We start from the raw sequence: 19264 nt of genomic DNA, 5'->3' as shown, positions 1-19264 counted from the left end.
CCAAAAATGGCAGAAAAAGGATAAGAACTTTAGCCAAGTTTTGTGTAGTGAACATTTTAGTAGGAAAAAAGGACATTTTGCTTATTTTACCTCAAGGAGCTTGTAGAATGTCTTGAAGCCATGGATATTGACCACTTCTGAGAGGTTACGCTTTCAGAAAAAAATGAAAATGTCAAAATAAAATCTATCAGTGTCATTAATGTTCATAATTGCATGATTGCTTTATTACCACTGGCATGAATCATAAAATAAATGATGACTATTGTCAAGAGTTTTTTTTTTTTTTTTTGTGGGGACATACCGGTGTGCCATCTTGTTCCTTGTCTTTCTGAATCTGGAAACTGGGAGGCACTAGGACAGTGTCAATCTCATGGAAAATCCCGTTGCTACTTTCCAGATCACTGAACACCACCTTGGCTTTGTTATTGATGAATATAGAATCCTGGGAACAAATAATGAGTTAAACACCTACTTCATGCAGTCATCATACGCAGTGTGCATCAGGTACACTGTACCTCTGAGTACGTAACGGTGAGGATGTCACCATTAAGTGTGGTCAGGTTACGAGGCTGCATGAGATCTTCTGGCAGGAGGGCACGGCAGGCCACTATGTGATACCTCTGGATTTTGGCGTTTTCAGAACGTGTCCGCTTTTCAGAGTCCTTCCACTAAATAAAAGAAGGACTAATCAGTAACATTAAAGAAACCTCTTACTATTCATGACCCTTATTACGAGACAGATATCATGAAGATCAAAGGCCATTTGGGTGAATCACAGAAAACCTGTTGAGAACATGTCCAGATCATATTTTAGCTTAACATCTGAAGAATTTTTAAGATCATTGGGACATTTTTTTAATGACAATCAATCATATTTTCCTTTCTATTCTTGAGTTTGGTTCAGTGACAACCTAATTTTTCTGTACATTCTTTGCATGTTTTGTTTTTATTTCCTGACTTTCAAGAAACTCCAATCACATGACACTTGATGTATTACCTTCCAGCCAGTCATGGCACAAGCTGATAGGTTATCTTCTTGTAATCTGTCAACCAATCAGCTTTCATCCTGTGTAAACGAGCTAATAGCCAATTCATTTGTCAGCCAATGACACTGCATGTGCTAACATTTAAATAGCCAGCTACAATCATTTGCTGTAAGATGGTTCACTGCAGAGTGTCAACAATTTTCTTGCTCATGGACTTGTTTAAAGTAAGTGGATTTTTTCTTTCTATTTTTAAATGTTGAATCCAATCACACTTATATTTTTTCCTGGTATTGTTTTGTAGGAGGTAATTTTTCTTTAATCCCTTTCAGTTTGCTATGTGATATCCTGCCTTTGCTAATGGTAAGCTTTGGCCTTCTTAATGTCAGAAGTTTCTCACTAGGTAAGTCTCTGCCAAATTGGCTTAGACACATAGCTGTTGAATGTTCTTTGTAGAACAAAAGCTTGACATGTCTCAAATTTATATTCTTCATACATTGGAAGTCATTGGGCTCCAATGATGTTTGGTTCCCAAAGTTCTTAAATCTTTTGTGCTTTGCAGAAGTCATACAGGTTTGGTGTGACATAGTGAGTAAATTAGTTTTTTTTTTTTTTGAAGATGGGTACCTTTCCCTTTAATTCACATTAACACTATATTTAAGCCACTTGGTTGTGCAGCAAAGCATGCATAGCAAGTCAAATATTTGACTTATTTTAGTTATACCACATACTTTTTATTTTTTTTAAATTTGACTAAGATTCAGCTTACCACCAGTTCCATGTAAAATGCTCCTAAATTTCTAAGTATATACTAGGTAAATCCTCAAACTTTAAGTGTACATAAATAGTCAATATTTTTAAATCATCCAATTAAGCTCCTGACATTCACATTCTCTCATTGGTCACACAGTTGCAAGAATAATCAGGATTTCTGCATTGATTACTCACAAAATGTGATTATTTAACACAGAATTAGATGAACATAATCTGACTTATCTGATCTAAATGGTTAAATCTTTTACTGAATACAATGCAGGGTGTGTAAAGTCATGGTGGTTTGTTCCTGCTCCTGAAGGGCCATAGTCCTGAGTTTTTCTCTGACCTACCCTAGCGCACCTGATCCTGAAGCCCTTGATTATCTGTTTCTGGTGTTTAATTAGGGTTGGAGCTAAACTCTGCAGGATTGAACACCCCTGATTTAGTGACATGCAAGTCTCCTTTAAACTTCAAAACCTAGAATTTTTTTTTACTCTTGTAGCAGCTTAAAATCCTCAATTTTTTATTTTTACTAAGCATTTCTGGGTATTCTAAATAGCACAGCACTCTTTAGGTTATGCCACTACATCTTAATTGGTTTAAGGTTAAAACTCGGGAAGATGCATCTTTCAAACATTCTCTAGTTGACTGACTTGTACTTTGGGCCATTGACCTGTGGCATCACCAACCTCTCTAAACATCTAGAGATTCTGTGAAACCATTTGTGATCAATGTGTGACTCACTAACCAATCTTTAAGAACAGATCTGCCGGTAATTCTGCTCTGCTCATCTCCTTAATTGATGGAGTAATCAGTGCAGAAGTCAGATTTTCAAAGGGTTCACATACTTTCTTGCCATTGTATTTCAACTCTAAGTCTTACCTCAGGTTTGTTGTAAGCATCTGAATTGGGTACAAAGACTGTGAAAGGGCCACGACTTCCGAGTTCAGGAATATTATTCCTCTGTTTAATAAATTAAAAAAACTCAATTTCAGGTTAAAAAAAAATTGCGTAAATTTGAAGATTAAAGATTCAGCTTACCACCAGTCCCATGTAAAATTCTCTTAAATTTCTGTTTCGGATCTCCTAAAAAGAAAAATGAGTTGAGCACGTAAGGTATTTTCACTTGTGTGCCTGTTTATATTTTGCTGTAATTCTAACCTTTTTCAGGGTGCCTTTACAAGTCTCTCCATCTCCAATAAAGCCAAGCCAACAACTGCAGTTCCTCTCCAGGGGTCCTGTCATGGTGCATTCAGCATTCCTGTGGCATCCTCCATTTTTCTGACAAAACAAGTAATTGTGTGACATGTTCATGGTATTGTGAGCGAGTGCCACCATGTAGTTTATGTAATACAGTGGTGGTTAACTGATGGGTTCTGAAATTAATGTAGAAGTTGGGCCTGTTCAAGTCAACCCATTGACACTCTAAACATTTAGTAACCAATGATTAAATCTGACTTAAGGACAACTGTGGTTCAAGGTTGAGTAGTAAAGCCATTTGAGAACTAATGTAGTCATTTTAATACAATTATCAAAAGCATGTACCTCCAGACAGACGTTGATTGCTTCACATTGCTTTCCATTCCCAGAAAAGCCTAGTTTGCAGTAACATGCTGACTGGAAGATAGAGAGAAACTTTGTATCAACTCAATGTTTTAAGGGTGAGTCTTCAATCATGTCCATGTCACTATTCATTCCACAATTAAATATTATTTAATAGTCTTAATTGTCAGTTTCATTTAGTGACTTTCATACTGATTTTGTCCAGTTGTTCACTAATACAATACAGTAATGAATTTTGTATGTTACAGTGGTATTAGTACAGCCATTACTTTAAGCTGAATAAGATTAAAAGCATTGTATCTTCCCCATCACTTGCACTGTGGCTTATAAGCAGTTGTGTGGTTTTGAGTGAAATGTGATGTGGATGTGGTTTTTGTGAGATTTACCTAAATTGTTTGCTGGCTTTGTGGATGGTCTGTATATTGGTATCCTACCTTATTAGGACCTGTATGAATGCAGTCAGCATCTACATGGCATTCTCCGTTATTACCAGCCAGGCATGGATTGATGGCTTCAGAAAAAAAAACGTATACATGTATTAACCCATTACAAATAAAATTGTTTACCTTTTTATTTGAAATGCACAAGAGTATTCACTATATTTTCTTGACATTTAAACCTATAGGACTGTGGTGTTGTGAGGGCCATGCACTACCAGTTGAGTACACTACCCTACAAATAGAGTATTAGACACTTACAAATGCATACTTTTCCATCGCCTTCATAACCTGGGTTGCACACACATATTCTCCTTCCTGGGAGAGTACGCTTGCACGTGGCATGGACAGAGCAGCCACCGTTGTTCTCTGCACATGCATCCACCGCTTGGGTTGGAAATGACACCATATGTAATTTTATCATTTGAAATCATTGGCTACAGCAGTTATTTGTGTTAACGTATTGAGAAGCTTACCTGTACAATATGTGCCATTGCCCTGAAATCCTGCAGCACAACTACAGTAATTTGTGTTGTCCAATACGTTTACCAAGCAGCTACAACACACATCCAACACAAGTTAACTCTCACTCAATATAAATGCATTATTTAAAGACCAAAGAATGTATGGATGTCACAAACAAGTGGGGATCAATTCACAAAACATTAAAAAACCGGTGTATGACTGTTTAGAAAAAAAAATATATATATATATATATTATATATATATATACATTGGTTTTATTTATCAATCTGACTGATTTCAAACCACTCCCTCAATTAGAGGGTACACCTGTTGCCAATTGTAAAGATTCCTCTAAAAGACACCGTTTGCCTAAGAAGCTCTTGATGTCTGATTAAGGCCTTGAAGGTGGGTGAAACCATTTTAAAAGAAATAAAGCTCAAGTTTATATTTGCAGATTAAGTATTGTTTTTTTTTTTTTTTTTTTTTAAGGTCACATTTCATCCCAATATTTTTTTCTGAAAACAAAGACTTTTACAATGTCATGAAAGATTCACATTTCAAGTAAATGATTATATGATAAGAAATATCAGCATATTAGAATGATTTCTAAAGTAATCATGATTGGAAGAAAATTCAGCTTTGTTTTCACAGGAATAAATTACATTTAAAAAAAAAAATATTCAAATAGAAAAGTTCTTTTAAATTAAATTTTTTTTTGTATTGACATTTTTCCTTGAATTCTTAGAAATGTAATGTAAAAAAACAGTAAAATATAATATATAATGCCAAGAATGCTTTGGGGCTGTGGCATTTCTGTGATACAGATGGTAGTTCTGAATGATTACCATATTCCTACACTATGGTTTGTACATGTTATTACAAGGTACTTCAAAATAACATTGTTTTAACTTAACCATAGTATAGTGCAGTGGTTCTCAAATCTGTCCTGGAGTACCCCCAGCACTACACATTTTGTATGTTTCCCTTTATCTGATACACCCATTTCAGATCTTGCAGTCTCTACTAATGAGCTCATGAGTTGAATCAGGTGCGATACATGAGGGAGACATACAAAATGTGCAGTAGTACTCTAGGACCGGTTTGAGAACCACTGTTATAGTGGGTATTTTGAAAGCAAACTTACTTGGCACTGCTGTGGCACTTTCCTCTGCACATATCTGATGTAATAGCTGAAAATAGTTAAAACATCTTCAATTTTATTTACAGATTACAATACATTTATATATATATATATATATACACTAATGGTGGAAAGCATCCAAAATGCTTTTTTGGGCATGTACGGGTGCGACAGGTGAGAATCATACCAAAAGCACAGTTTATTCCTCTCCAGCCCACATCACAGGTGCAGCTGCCGTCTCCATCCACATTGTCTTTGCAGCGCCCGTTGACGCATTTACACTCTAAATAGTGCATATTGCATGAGATAACCGTTCACAGAGTATGCATAGTATGTGCAAGTATGAGCTTTTAAATATCCGATACCTTGATCACAGTGAATTCCATATTTGCCAGCTTGGCAAGAGTCGCATGCAGTGCCGTTAAAACCTTGGTTGCACTGACAGACCCCTGTTCCGTTGATCCCATCTACACACACGCCATTGCCAAAGCATGGCTGACCTTCTGACCCCGGACACTTCTCGCAGTTGACGCCATAATACCCTGCACAACACTTTCTTTCCTGCGAATAGAGAGAGAAACTTTATATTTATATACATTTTTTCCTTTCTGAACTCCAAAAAGCTTGTGGATATGCAATAATAAATGTGAAAAGTTAATGTATAATGTACATACAATGTTGACTTTCTCACAAGAAACTTTACATCCAATGGTCAGCAGTGTCTCTTCATGATACACTCGGCTGTACATGCATCTTCTCTTTGGCCTCATCTGAGAATAAACAATGAATAAGAAACATCATTTTTACCCAACCCAGTTGCACAAGTGGTGTCAAAATACTGACTTCTGTAGTGTCGGTACTGAAATTTGAAATTTGCCCCAAGCATTTTGATCACTTCTGATTGGCTACAATGCTCAACGCTTCAAAAATAGACATCTTTGACACTTTTCACTGAGTAGTTACACAGATACATATGGGAGTGTTTGTCCCTAATATACCCGCTGATAGATGCCTGCTTTCAAAAGCTCCCGTGTGTATCTGTGTAAGCTTGGTGAAGCGACTTGGTACCGAAGTCGGTACTTTTGCCAACACTATAGTGCACTACAAAGGGGATTTAAACAGGGTTTCAAGGGGAATTAAATCTGTTTTGTTAAATCTATAAAACAGGACTTACTAAATAAAAATATTAATTTCTAAAATATCAATATCGCACATAAAAATTTCAAAACTGATTACGTCTCAAACTGAAATGCCAATCAAACTGATATCAGACAATATAAATGAAGTTTTAAAAAGAAATTTGTTATTTTAAAGTTTGGGTATAAAAGTGAAAATGACCATCTCTTATCATGAAATACTGCCGTAAGCATTTTAGCACCACTTTATGTTCACACACCAGTCGTTTTGTTCCTGAAGGGCAAGGTTTCTCGGTAGGGTGGAAACAGTCCATGCAGCGTCCCTACAGACACAACATACATATTTAAAATGCATACTTGAAGAATAAAGAAGAAAATGAGCAGGTTAAATAGATATTTCACCATGAAAATTTTGAAGGTAGCTCTGTCACAGCGGTTGTTGGGGATGCTCAGGACAGCAGACACAGTGTGGATTACCCCTTTACTGGTCTCTATATCGGTCACGTTCACCTCAGCCTCATTTACAAGCAACTATGACAGAGAAATCCCAGATTAATCCATGACTGAGCATTTAATTTACTGTCTCAGGTTGACTTAAATAATTTAGCCATTACTTACTTTCTTATCTTGCCGGAAAATTCCCAGTTGGTACGAGAAGCCAAGCATAGTATCTTTATATAGTCCATCCACCAAATCTCCGTCTTTTAGAGTCTCATTCATTATAATGTGATACTGGGTCACATTTAACTCCTAGGAACACACACACAAAATCCATGACACAAGTATGAGATACTATATACTTAACACCACTTATAACCATTAAGGCTTTGTATATTTGTGTGTTTGTATGATACCAGTGACTCCTTGCCCGTTCTTCTGAGGTATTCTTGGATTGCGCTGTCTGTCGGAGCAAACACAGTAAAGCCCGTAGACTCCTCCATTTCTTTAGTCAGGTTGTGATTCTGGATAAATGCAAAATAAGTACAATTCAGAAACAACACTACAGTCCAAGCCATAAACAGAGGCAATCCTACAAGACTGGACACTCACCAAGAGAGAGCTGCGGAAAAGAGAGAGATCAGACCTCTGCCTCAACACCTCCAGTAAACCTTCACTCATCTGTCGCTCAGGGATCAACACCTGGAAAGAACAACAGTGGCATGTTTCTTCAATATGCGCATATGTATTTGTTCTGCATTTGTGTGTGCATATTCACACAAAATCATTTCTTCAATAAGTTTGGACTTTATTTTAAATTTAGGATAAAAATGAGAAACCACACATTTTTTGCATGACAACTTAATTAGATAACTTGTATGCAATTTGTAGTAAATAAGACTCAAAGTTGCACTTGAGAACAATACTGTAAGACTCCACAGGCTTACTTTGTCAATAAGATGTATAACTCCATTCTTTGCTGCCATATCTCCAAAAGTTATTTTTCCTCCTGCAACAATGGTTGTCTTGATAAAAAGAGAGAGAAAAACACAGAATGATAAACAAAATGTCATAACAGAGTTCAAAGACAGACAAAATCCCACTGGGAGTAATGTTAAAGATAAGATGTTTCCCTCTCACTTCATTGGTAGAGGAAACAGGAAGTGTCCTTTTTAAAAGGGAAACCAGTCGTGGGGATGGGGAGGTACAAAGATCTCCAAGAGCAAATATCCCAGAAACTATGTGATTTCTGTGAGAGAAAAAACAGCTAGTTGTGAAAGAAGGATATTGCAATGTGACAAATTAGCTGATGTGTTTGCATGACCACACTTACTTTACAAGACTTGGAAGATTACCACGGGTCATCCAGAAGTCTTTGTCGTCTTTATTCAATTTCTCTGTGGCTTGAGCCGATGGCACGAAGAGCGTGAAATTTTCTGCCTCCGACAGTAGTTGAGAAAGATCTGCTCGCTATGGAATATTCCAGAACTTATTAGGAACCCAAACAACATGTTTGCTCTATTTTTGCTCCAAAAACTGACATTACTGAATGAATCAGTGTTGTTAAACAAATTAAAGGAGTGAATGATTCAATGACTCACTCATTTAGGTTCTGAATGAATCAGTGGTTGCCTACAAAATCGCATACTTCCCTACTATATAGACATAAAAGTGTAGGCAAAAGTACTCGGATGACCTACTACTTCCGGCGAGATTCTTAAGTCTGCATATGGCGGACGCTTTACTATCCCATGAGGCCATGGGAGAGGATTTGTGAATTGCAGTGAAGTGACACAACTGACACTGGTAGGTCACATGACAGTGACAACATGGCAAATGTAGTACGTACGGATTACATTCATACTACACACATTCACACTATATAGTACATACTTTTTTAAAGGGGGGGGTTACATGTTTTTTTCCTAGGCTTGATTGTGTTTTGGGGGCACAGTTTAACATGTCTTAATGCTTCGTTTTTTTTTTTTAAATGCTGTATTTTTCATATATTTTATCTTAATTCTACACCTCTGTTTCCACTGTCATATGAACGGCTCGTTTGACTTCCTGCTTCTATGAAGCCACTCCCTCCAACATACGCAATGTGCTCAGATTGGTCAGCAGGTTGGTTACTGGCCCAGTCTGTCGTGATTCGCTGAAGCGTCCGGAAACGCCACGCCCCTTACCATTCGTAGTTACGCGCTTAGATGGAAAGTAAATAATGGCGCCTACATTGCTGTATCAAATTGAGCCAAATCAGACCCAGATGAAGAGGAAAAAGTAGAACCTCTGCAATCGCGGCTTTTGAAGGATGTTTATGAATGGTATTTCATTTAGTATTTGTGTCAAAGTATTTAGATAAGCTGTCACTGCTGTTTGTTAGCTTTCAATATACAGTTTTATCCTGATTAAAGCTTTCCTGTAGTAAATACATGCCTGAGTAGTCGCATTTTTGTAAAGCGTTTAATTTATAGCATGAACAACTGTTTGTCTATGAACATAGAAGATTGTTGGTGTTTGTTGCACTAGAATTTAGCTAACTGGCTAGCAAAAACGAGTTGCTCTTTGTATACGTCCTAGATGCATTAAAAATAGCAACAGAACTATAACATTACGTTTAAAAGACAAACAATAAAACGTACTTACAGTTTGGGTTGGTAGATTCAGGAAGCTGTCTTCAGCACCGCATTCAATGTAGAAAATATCACAGATTATAATGGGTTCTATATCTTTCGCACAGCTCGCGTTCGGTGTAAACAACTCTTCCGCTTTCATTATGCTGTGCCACATGGCCTCGCCCACTTTGTTGCGTGTTCCCGGGGGCAGTGTTTATGTTAATAGCAAGGGTTTATGATGTCACCAACCCGGGAAGAAGCTCGTTGTAGTCCAAACCACCCGTTTTTGTAGGCAATAAAATGCCATAACTTTAAAAGACAATATCTCCGTGTGCATTTCATTGTGTACTTTCAGCGCTGTAACTTTGCAGATACTGTTTATGCTCAAGCAGCAACATTACACACTAACCAAAGTTAAAAAAGTGAAATTGCATGCAACCCCCCCTTTAACACTAGCTAAGTACTTATTCAAAATAAGTACCTAACTCAGGAAGAGAGTATGCGATTTCAGATGCAACCAGTGTTTTTTCACCAAAGTGAATGATTCATTGACTCACTAATAAAGAGTCAATTGTCGCCACCTGCTGGTGTATGCTGTAACCTGCAGAAAGAGTAAATAAATAAATTTAAAACTCACAGCAATCCAGAGGTTAAATTCTTGAAGATCTGGGTTTGTTGCCACCTCCTACAAAAACAAAAAGAATATAAGAAAACTTATGATATTAGGTTATATAAATATTGTTTTGAAGTATTAGCAGTTCAAAAATTGCATATAATTTTACATTTAGTTGTGCCTGACCTCTGCATAACCACATCAAAAAGTATCCAACAATAACACAGTCATACGATACCTGTGCTAGTGTACCATAACAAATTTTTCCGTCACCGTCGTAGCCGTCCTCACACACACACTGCCATCCACCTGGGTTCAGAAACTTGCAGGTGCCCTATGGGAAAATGGGAAAACAAAAGGATGCAGCTGACATGCATACATTGCATGAAAAGATGTGTGCAGGTGTGTGATGATTTGTTCAAACACTGACCAGGAAATGGCATCCACCCTTCTGTTCCACACACTGATTGACAGGTTCACATTGTTTCCCGTTTCCATGGTAACCACTTTTGCAAGCACAATCACTCTAGGGAGAAAATCAATCATCAAAAATAATGTGAATTCAGGTAGATGGGGTTTGGGAATCACAGCGACTACTCTCACCTGTCCTGGGCCCACATATATACAGGTGGCATCGGGGTGACACCCTCCTCTGGTTAGATCCAGACAGTTATTGATGGCCTGGCACTCATCTCCATCCTCCCTCCACCCACTTAGACACTGGCATGTGTGTGTACCTGGACCGGTCTTTATGCATTTGGCCTGAGAGTAAACGAGAATAAACATCATTCATGAAATTATACATAATACACAAGCACACACATCCATTCGACTTACGTTGACGCTGCAGCCTCCGCGATGTGGTAAAGCGCACGGATCGCTCTCAATGCACATGTATCCATCCCCTTGGTAACCAGGCTTACATACACACCTAAAATAAAACAATGCAACAAGAATAAGCCATATACCACTGACATTTTCTCTCTTAAATCCTTTTTTTTTGCAGCAAAAAAACCCTAAATATGGTCCTCTTGTAAAGCACTCCCTTCCTACAATTAAAAAAAAAAAAGCTATACATGTAAGACTAATTTATAATGTGTGATAATAAAAGATAAATAATTATTAAGTCTGGACATTCTAATAATAATGGTAATGATAATAATTTAGATAAAAAAAATATATCTTTTTTTACTTTTTTAAATATTGATTTTTTTCTTTAAAAGGGTAAAAACAGTGTAATCTTAAAAATGAAATGATTAAATCTGAACATAATAATAATAATTAATTCAAATGTATTTGTATGTAACATATGTATGTAACTTTTCACAATAAATGTTGGTCTAAAGCGACTTTCTTTTTTACTTTTTAAAATATTTTTTTTCTTTAAAAGACAGTCAAAAAAAAAAAAAACAGTGTAATATTAAAAATTAAATCTGGCCATAATAATAATAATAATAATAATAGTAATAATTATTATTATTACTAATTTATTTGTATAGCACTTAATAATATCAGATTAAAACACAAAATATCGGTCTAAAGCATTTTCTTTTTTACATTTTTTAAATATTTTTTTATTTGAAATGTTGTGGCCCTTCGACCCCAAAGGTCACCAAACCCCAGTATGAAATTTCTATGCCTAAAGTATAAGATTTAATAAATAAATGCAGCACAGGTGATTTCTGTGTCTGTCCCTCTCTTAAACATGGAAGGACGTAGAACACTCACGTGAATGCTCCATTATTGGACACACAGTTGGCGTGGGCATGGCAGGGCTGGTTGGGCCCGCATGACTGGGTCTGCTGCTCACAGAACTCTCCAGTATAACCGTCTTTACAGGAACCCTGCTTACATTTACCGCTGGCCTCTGGATGGTTATCACACACACCGTGTATGCATCCACAAGCTGGTGTTAGGGAGGGACGCAAAGAAAACATTGTTACTAAACATCTGGAGTATTTCCAATCCCGGTTCAATAAAATAAATTCATACTTTTGTCACAAAATGGGCCATATTTGTTAGAGTCTGCACAGTATTGGCAGCGTGATCCTTTGAAATTGGGCTCACACTGGCACGTGCCATTTCCATCGATGCCGTCTGAGCACTACAACAAACAAAAATACAGTTATGACACCTGAAAAATGCTGAACTGCACAGTATGAGTGTATGTGCGTGGGGTTTACCTTCCCATGAGAGGAACAGGGGGCGGTGTAGCCACCTGGGCATGGGGAGCAGTCTGGTCCAAAAAAACCTTTACAGCAGCGAGGGGTCTGGTCAAGACAAATAATGGCTAATTTGATTGGATCAGATTGACCAGCAAAATTAGATGGAGTTACAAACCCTGTCACATGCTCTGGTTTGAATATATTAAATATAGAGGAACAAATACTCACTGTCTTTGTTTCATTGCAGAAGAGGTTACAGCCAAGGGTTGGTATGCTCATGCCAAAGGAATCCTTTCTGAACACACAGCCTCTGGAGAAAACATCCTGAGTATGAGGAGTCAAAAAAGGAGAGACAAAAACAAAACAAAAAATCAGTGTACAATTTCACTTTAATTTAACACCAGCCTGATACAAAGCTCTAGTGAGACTAAAATGTAGCAAGGTTTTATTTAACTTATTTTTTAGCTTTACTGTATTAAATTATAGCATGCACTAATGGTCATTGCTGAACAGGTTACCAGTGATTCACCAGTTGGACAGGTAGATCTGGAGACAAGTGTACAGCTAACACATGGACCCTGTGATAAACAGAAGAGAAAACATACCCTCTCATGTCAGTTTGGTAACTAGGGCTGCGTACAAAATTCAATACTCTCCGAATAGGTACTTAATTTGAATAAGTATTTGCTTCATGACCATTAAAAAAGTATGTTCTATGTAGTATAAATGTAAACCATGTTGTCATTGTACATTGTATGCGCACTACAGAATCTCACCAGAAGAAGGAGGTCATCCGGGTACTTTTTGCATAGTCTTTTATGAATACTGTGAATTCGGACATACTACTCGTCACATAATGTTTTTCGCATACTATATAGTAGGGAAGTATGTGATTTCGGATGCAGCCAATCACTTCTTGAAAATGAATGGCCTATCTATTGTATATGTAAAAAGCAAACAACAACTTTAAAGATCTTTTAACGATCTAAGTGCATGGCCTGAAGCACATGGCACAGGTGCATTTATGGCGTGTCCGAATCCACTTTTGCTAGTTTAACGACAGAAAAAATGGTCCAAAAGGGTTGTACCTAGTCTCTTACTGAGTCATGGGTGTGTTTTGAGCGTAACATACAATAAACTAATCAAAGTGTCATCTTCCATTCCCTTTAAAAGCCAGGTGCACTTGCACCATGGCGGATTAATATTTACATGGCGAAATATAGACATCCTCATCCTGACGAGTCAGTTTAAATACACGTGTATTGCCACGATTGGTCAAATAATTAGCCAATTTCATTCATCATTACTGCAAATAGGTTGTTCTGATACATGCAATGACTATCTATTATGACATGTAGACATTTTTATCTTTATGTACACAATAATAATCTTTTACATTGTAATCCTTTTATTTTGTGCGTGTTCTGTGTGTGTAACAAGCAGAGTGTTCGCGCCTTGTGCACCTGCCTATAGGCGTGTATTACTAACGCCCCCTTTAAATAACAAAAAAAATAATACCGTGCCATTGACTTTAGACCAGGTTTTTGTTGGTCAATAACACAGTCATTTTCAGTTGCCTCAAAATAGCAACAAGCTAAGAATGCACCTAAACACACCTCGTTTTCAGACCAGCACGCCCATGGGCTAACAGATGGCCGTGATTGCATTTGCTATTTAAACAACGTGGGCGCTGGACGTGAAAATGATAATTGTATCAAGCTGAAACTAGCAAAAACACTTGCATCATGCCTGGAGTCACATTGCGCCGGGTGTATGACGGGGCCCGAAGTGTGTAATTTCTGTTGTTTCCTTACAGGTTTCTTAAACACTGCCCCCCTCTGGCATTGTTCAGGTAGCACCACCGCGTTACAGCAAGTCAGTATTTGAATGGTTTATTCCCAGTCAAAACTGGGACAGTAGGTGGATTTTTGACATAGAAATACCTTTAAGACAGAAAGGTGTATCTGTATCTACAGCTAAACAGCTATGGTTGGTCAACATAAGTGGAGATACGGCTTACCTTATAAATATTGGTTTCTTTGGTGTCACACCTGTGAGGTAGGATGGGCTCTATGGACGGAGGAATCAGAAGCCCCTCCAGTGAATGAAGACGGCCGTTCTTTGCTTCAACATCCAGTTCCAGCACCGATTCCCCATTAACCAGGATCTGCCCCTATATGTGATAGAACCAGTGGTTTTATAATCCAATAAATCACAATTAAATTGAATTTCATTGCATTATATTCAGTAGCATCATTTTAAGTGGCTGTATGGTGTCAATTACTCTCGAATTTACTCTCAAATTCACACTTAACTTTAGTAATAGTACAGTACAATTTTATTTTGCAACAAATTTATTTAGCTTGAACTGTGTTTGTGTTGTCTGTCTTCCAAATTAATACCACTTTTGATGGCCACTGAAATAAACATGCTGAAATATGGTGCTGAAATATTACTTCATTAAATACACATGTGGATTTGGGTGTATGTCTGAGCAATGCACATGTGAAATATTTTCTATTTCATCAGAATTTAATGTATGATTATTACTCACAGCAGTCGTCACATTAAATGTCAGGACCTGGCCGGCCATGGTCACAGCACGAGGGTTCGACACGATGAAGCTGGCACTCAGCTGTGCATAGATATGACATGATATAATGATCTAGAAATGGATTTGTACAAACATATATTCACACACATCTACACACAAACCTGAGAAGAGGACACTATGTGATTGCGCATCAGTTCAAGTAACTTTGTCTTACCCTAAATTGGGAGAAATGAAAAGAAAATGTAAAGTGATGCTTATGTGACTGGACAGAACATAATTAAAAAGCTGATATATTTGCACTGTACCTCCTCAGAGGTAAGAAAGTCTAAATAGCCAGGCTTCAGGAAGGTAAAGGCTATATTTGTTGGAGCAAATAATGTATAAGGTCCATCTCCTTCTAAAACAGTTGCTACGTTGGTTTTCTGAGAAACAGAAATAACAAAGAGGTCAGGAATTTAACCAAAAACAAAACAAAGAATCCTGAAAAAAATATCACAGTTTTCACAAAAATATTAAGCAGTATAACTGTTTTCAACACTGAAAATAATAAGAAATATTCTGAAGGATCATGTGGCACTGAAGAGTGGAGTAATGGCTTATGAAAATGCAGCTTTGCCACCAAGGGAAATGTACAATATATATTTATAATATATAATTAAATTGTAATAATATTTCACAATATTACTGTTTTTACTGTATTTTTTTTTATCAAAACAGTTAAATGTCTTAAAGTTTAATATAGTTTAAAACTCTGTTACCTCAAGCAGAGTCTTAAACTGAGAGAACTTTCCATTTTTTGAGAGAATCTGCAACAAGTTTTCCTGAAAATAAGAGATAAACAAATTGGCCCTCCTAACAAAAACAACATTTTTTGCAACCAATTTGCATGTAATATCAGTGTATGGCATTTAGGTAACACAAATTTCCAAGAAATACTTCATCTTCACAAACCTCTTTCTCACTTATCACAGTAGAAGGAACTGCATCCATCAGCTTATCAACCAAATGAATTATTCCATTCGAGGCAACGATGTCTGGCTCCACAAGCGTTCCTTTCTTACGGCTACCATGGAGACGGATTTTCACCTGCTCTGCCTTTATAATAAAAGTTTGTCAGTTTCAGACACAATCTAATGATTCTCTGTCATCATAATACACACACGCACAAGCACACACAGATCTGAGCAGGAAAGAGTTTAGGAAAGAAACAGGATATGATTGTATCTTGCATTTGTACATCCTTAAAAACAACTGGGACATGCACACACAATCTGCATTCAATCACCTACATCTGTCATTGATTCGGCAGCCATGCCGGTCAGAGTATAGAGGAGGATTCCCTTCTTCAGAGAGTCAGAATTCACCTCTCCCGCAACCATGTGCAGCTTAACAAGATAGCGAGCCCTCATCTCGTTAGCCAGCAGGGTTTTCACCTGAAACAGAAGCATGCTTTTAGCATGTGTTTGAATTTATAAGATGGATGTGTCATATGTGGGTGTTTGTGCTGTCTAACTCACAGATGTGCCCTTAAAAGCCTTGTTCACTGGCACGAATACAGTAAACGGTCCAAGGGAGGTCAGGGGCCACAACATGACTTTATCTGAAACAGCAGAAATAAATGTAGCATTATATATGTCAACCTCATTTGTCTATTTGTATTTATCCCAAGCAACATTTCAGGTAATGTTGATACTCTGGGGCCTGCTGGTTTCACAGACGGGTCTTAGATTAATGCCAGGATTACTGTAGGCTTTAGTTCAATTAGGATATTTAAGTAGCTTTTATAGAAAAAAAATTACTGGTGTGCATCTTGAGACTATAGAAGCTTGTTTGTGCCACTAATTAAAAAATAAAAAAGGTAATTGCGAGTCCCCCCCACCAATTGTGTGTTTACATCTCGCAATTCTGACTTCTTTTCTCAGATTTGTGAGATACTGTATAAACTCGCAATTGCGAGAAATAAAGTGAGAATTGCGACACATAAACTTGTATTTCTGACTTTTTTCTCACAATTCTTACTTTTTTTTCTCTGAAATGTGAGTTTATATCTCACAATTCTGACTTTATAACTCACAATTCTGACTTTATTATAAAGCCAGAATTTGTTATAAAGCCAGAAATGCGAGATTGCAATGCAATTGTGAGAAAAAAGTTTAGTTTATACTTTTATAATTTATACTTGCCAGTTTATATCACACAATTCTGAATTTATAACTCAAAATTGTGAGTTTATATCACACAATTCTGAGAAAAAAGTCAGAATTGCGATGTAACATCACAATTGTGAGAAAAAAAGTCAATTGACCTTTCGCCGGGAGTTTGATTGACAAGCGCTCTAACCAATCAGAACGCCGCATCCGCCATTTTGTCCGACAATGCAACCAGTAGTTAAAAGATTAACCTCGGTGGAGTTAAACTTGAAAAATGGTGTGTATTGACGTCTTTCCGCGTTTGAAACAACATTCATTCTCATGTTCATGGACTTATAAGGAAGAGATGATCGGTTTTTACGAGCGGTTGAGCTGAGGATCTAACGTTACAGCAATCTTTCACGACCATGGTCACGACACATTAAAGAGCAACAAAACGGTTTTTATTGTTTGAATTTCTTTAATAACTACACCGTTTGAAAGCTGGGATTTTGTTTAATATCATAAGTAACCTGCTCTGTCTTGTCTGTCGATGTGTGGTCAGTATCCTCTTTGTTCCGCGATGTATTTTTCACTGCGTGTGGAGTGACAGCGCCACGGCTTGTCGGACAAAGCAACAGTAACTAAGTGGGGCGGGGCTCGGCGAAAGGCTAATTGCAATACTATAACAATTTCAAGTTTATAGCACACAATTCTGACTTTATAACTCGAAAATGTGAGTTTATATCATGCAATTCTGAGAAAAAAAGTCATAATTGCGAAAAAAGTCGGAATTGTGAGATAAAGTTGCAATTATCTTATTTTTTTCTTATTAGCTTCCATATGAGACAAAACAATGGCACTGACATGTCAAGCTGCTTTCAGTTAAACCGGTTTTGTCTGGGACTAGGCTTAAGTCTTGTCTGTGAAACTGGGGGTAGGTGAAAATGGAGATTTCAATTTGGATACTTTCTGCTCATGCGGTGTTTGCATACTTTATTACAGATGAAGCAGATTAGATGATTAAACAGTGTGTTTGTGCTGTCTGTCTTCCAAATTAATCCCACTTTGATTCATATTTTACTATCTAATGCAATGGCATTCATGCAGTGTTTCTCAAATGCCCAAATATGTATATACAAGAATAAAGTTCTACATAAGCCTATGCTAGTATTTAAAAAACAATAAAATGGGGTATATATGTTTTATCAGTTTTATTTCGATAAACATGACACAATATAACATTAGGCCTACATGAAAAGAGTTTTTACCATTATAAAAACACAGAATAAACATGCAACACAGCCAACTGTGAAACAGCTGTGTTGTCACTGGAGCTTGTGCAGCTACTCTGAAGAAGCTGTGCTGACTGAGCCAGCTGACTGCTCTTCATGTGCTTTTGCGATACTTTGTTCGCATACGTCCAAGTGACATGGCATGAGTGACATCTCAAGTCAGACAAAGCATACGTGCTACAATTCAGATGATGACTGGAATGTGCAATGCTGAATGAAGTCAAACTCACCTAATATCTTTAAAAATGGTGAAAACCTAATAATTCACTCACTGAATAGTGTGATGGCACTGGAGAGCTGACCCTTCCACTCCCCTCCTGGCTTTGAATTCAAGTCTTGCAACTGCTGAATTATGTTCCCAAAGCATATTTTTCCATTTCCAAGGTAACCTTCAAGGCACTTACATCTGAAATGTTTGCAATCGAAGGAATAGTTGTGAATATGTGAAAAAGAGTGTGAATAAAAAAATCATTCAAACAATTGAAAATTGTCACCTACTCAACTGTTCCTGGTTCCACTGTGGCACAGGTGGCATATTTATGGCAAGAGTCTGGTTTGCACATATCTTTTATACTGCAGCCCTTCCCTTCCACAAACTTCTCAAACCCCTCCAAACACTCACAATGAGCCTGTGGAAAACAGCAGAATTGTGCAAACCATAATCAATGCAATCGGTATATTTAAGTTGCTCAGATAAGTGTGTTACAGTGTTTGAACACACACAAACACACCTTTCCAGGGCTGTCATATACACAGCGCGTAGAGCCAGATGTGCAGTTGCCCAGGTTAGTCTGGCAGGGGTCGATGGGCATGCAGACACGGCCGTCGCCACTGTAGCCTTCTGTACACGTGCAGACATGCTGGTTCGGCCCAGTATGCGCACATGCTGCATTTGCATGGCATACGCCTCTCAAACAAGGGTTAATTGCTGCATAGACAATGTGATAAAGGAAAACAAGAGATTTTGTGAGATC

The 19264-nt window shown here is 37.5% G+C and overlaps 1 protein-coding gene across 1 annotated transcript in view; it reads right to left on the bottom strand.

The window, feature by feature from the left end:
• The window catches only part of stab2 (stabilin 2), a 36098-nt gene that overhangs the window by 10140 nt on the left and 6694 nt on the right, over window positions 1–19264 (bottom strand). The window contains exons 8-50 of the mRNA XM_067391734.1: window positions 19022–19218; window positions 18789–18919; window positions 18563–18696; window positions 16384–16466; window positions 16156–16299; window positions 15818–15961; window positions 15625–15687; window positions 15172–15288; window positions 15028–15081; window positions 14867–14947; window positions 14333–14485; window positions 12831–12890; window positions 12541–12636; window positions 12331–12417; window positions 12140–12251; window positions 11876–12053; window positions 10985–11078; window positions 10751–10909; window positions 10578–10673; window positions 10386–10481; window positions 10172–10219; window positions 8253–8389; window positions 8060–8168; window positions 7867–7944; window positions 7532–7621; window positions 7336–7443; window positions 7100–7231; window positions 6884–7012; window positions 6742–6804; window positions 6020–6115; window positions 5711–5906; window positions 5533–5628; window positions 5349–5394; window positions 4216–4295; window positions 4001–4126; window positions 3737–3813; window positions 3285–3356; window positions 2901–3020; window positions 2781–2825; window positions 2622–2702; window positions 516–668; window positions 302–442; window positions 91–150 (exon numbers count right to left, since the gene is read on the bottom strand). Of these exons, the coding sequence (XP_067247835.1) occupies window positions 91–150; window positions 302–442; window positions 516–668; window positions 2622–2702; window positions 2781–2825; window positions 2901–3020; window positions 3285–3356; window positions 3737–3813; window positions 4001–4126; window positions 4216–4295; window positions 5349–5394; window positions 5533–5628; window positions 5711–5906; window positions 6020–6115; window positions 6742–6804; window positions 6884–7012; window positions 7100–7231; window positions 7336–7443; window positions 7532–7621; window positions 7867–7944; window positions 8060–8168; window positions 8253–8389; window positions 10172–10219; window positions 10386–10481; window positions 10578–10673; window positions 10751–10909; window positions 10985–11078; window positions 11876–12053; window positions 12140–12251; window positions 12331–12417; window positions 12541–12636; window positions 12831–12890; window positions 14333–14485; window positions 14867–14947; window positions 15028–15081; window positions 15172–15288; window positions 15625–15687; window positions 15818–15961; window positions 16156–16299; window positions 16384–16466; window positions 18563–18696; window positions 18789–18919; window positions 19022–19218 (4562 nt within the window). The remainder of the gene's footprint in view (window positions 1–90; window positions 151–301; window positions 443–515; window positions 669–2621; window positions 2703–2780; window positions 2826–2900; window positions 3021–3284; window positions 3357–3736; window positions 3814–4000; window positions 4127–4215; window positions 4296–5348; window positions 5395–5532; window positions 5629–5710; window positions 5907–6019; window positions 6116–6741; window positions 6805–6883; window positions 7013–7099; window positions 7232–7335; window positions 7444–7531; window positions 7622–7866; window positions 7945–8059; window positions 8169–8252; window positions 8390–10171; window positions 10220–10385; window positions 10482–10577; window positions 10674–10750; window positions 10910–10984; window positions 11079–11875; window positions 12054–12139; window positions 12252–12330; window positions 12418–12540; window positions 12637–12830; window positions 12891–14332; window positions 14486–14866; window positions 14948–15027; window positions 15082–15171; window positions 15289–15624; window positions 15688–15817; window positions 15962–16155; window positions 16300–16383; window positions 16467–18562; window positions 18697–18788; window positions 18920–19021; window positions 19219–19264) is intronic.

This window comes from Chanodichthys erythropterus, chromosome 8 (genome assembly GCF_024489055.1).
Source record: "Chanodichthys erythropterus isolate Z2021 chromosome 8, ASM2448905v1, whole genome shotgun sequence".
NCBI lineage: Eukaryota > Metazoa > Chordata > Actinopteri > Cypriniformes > Xenocyprididae > Chanodichthys > Chanodichthys erythropterus.
The sequence above is the reverse complement of the archived record's forward strand: the minus strand, read 5'-3'. Positions and strand labels throughout refer to the sequence as shown.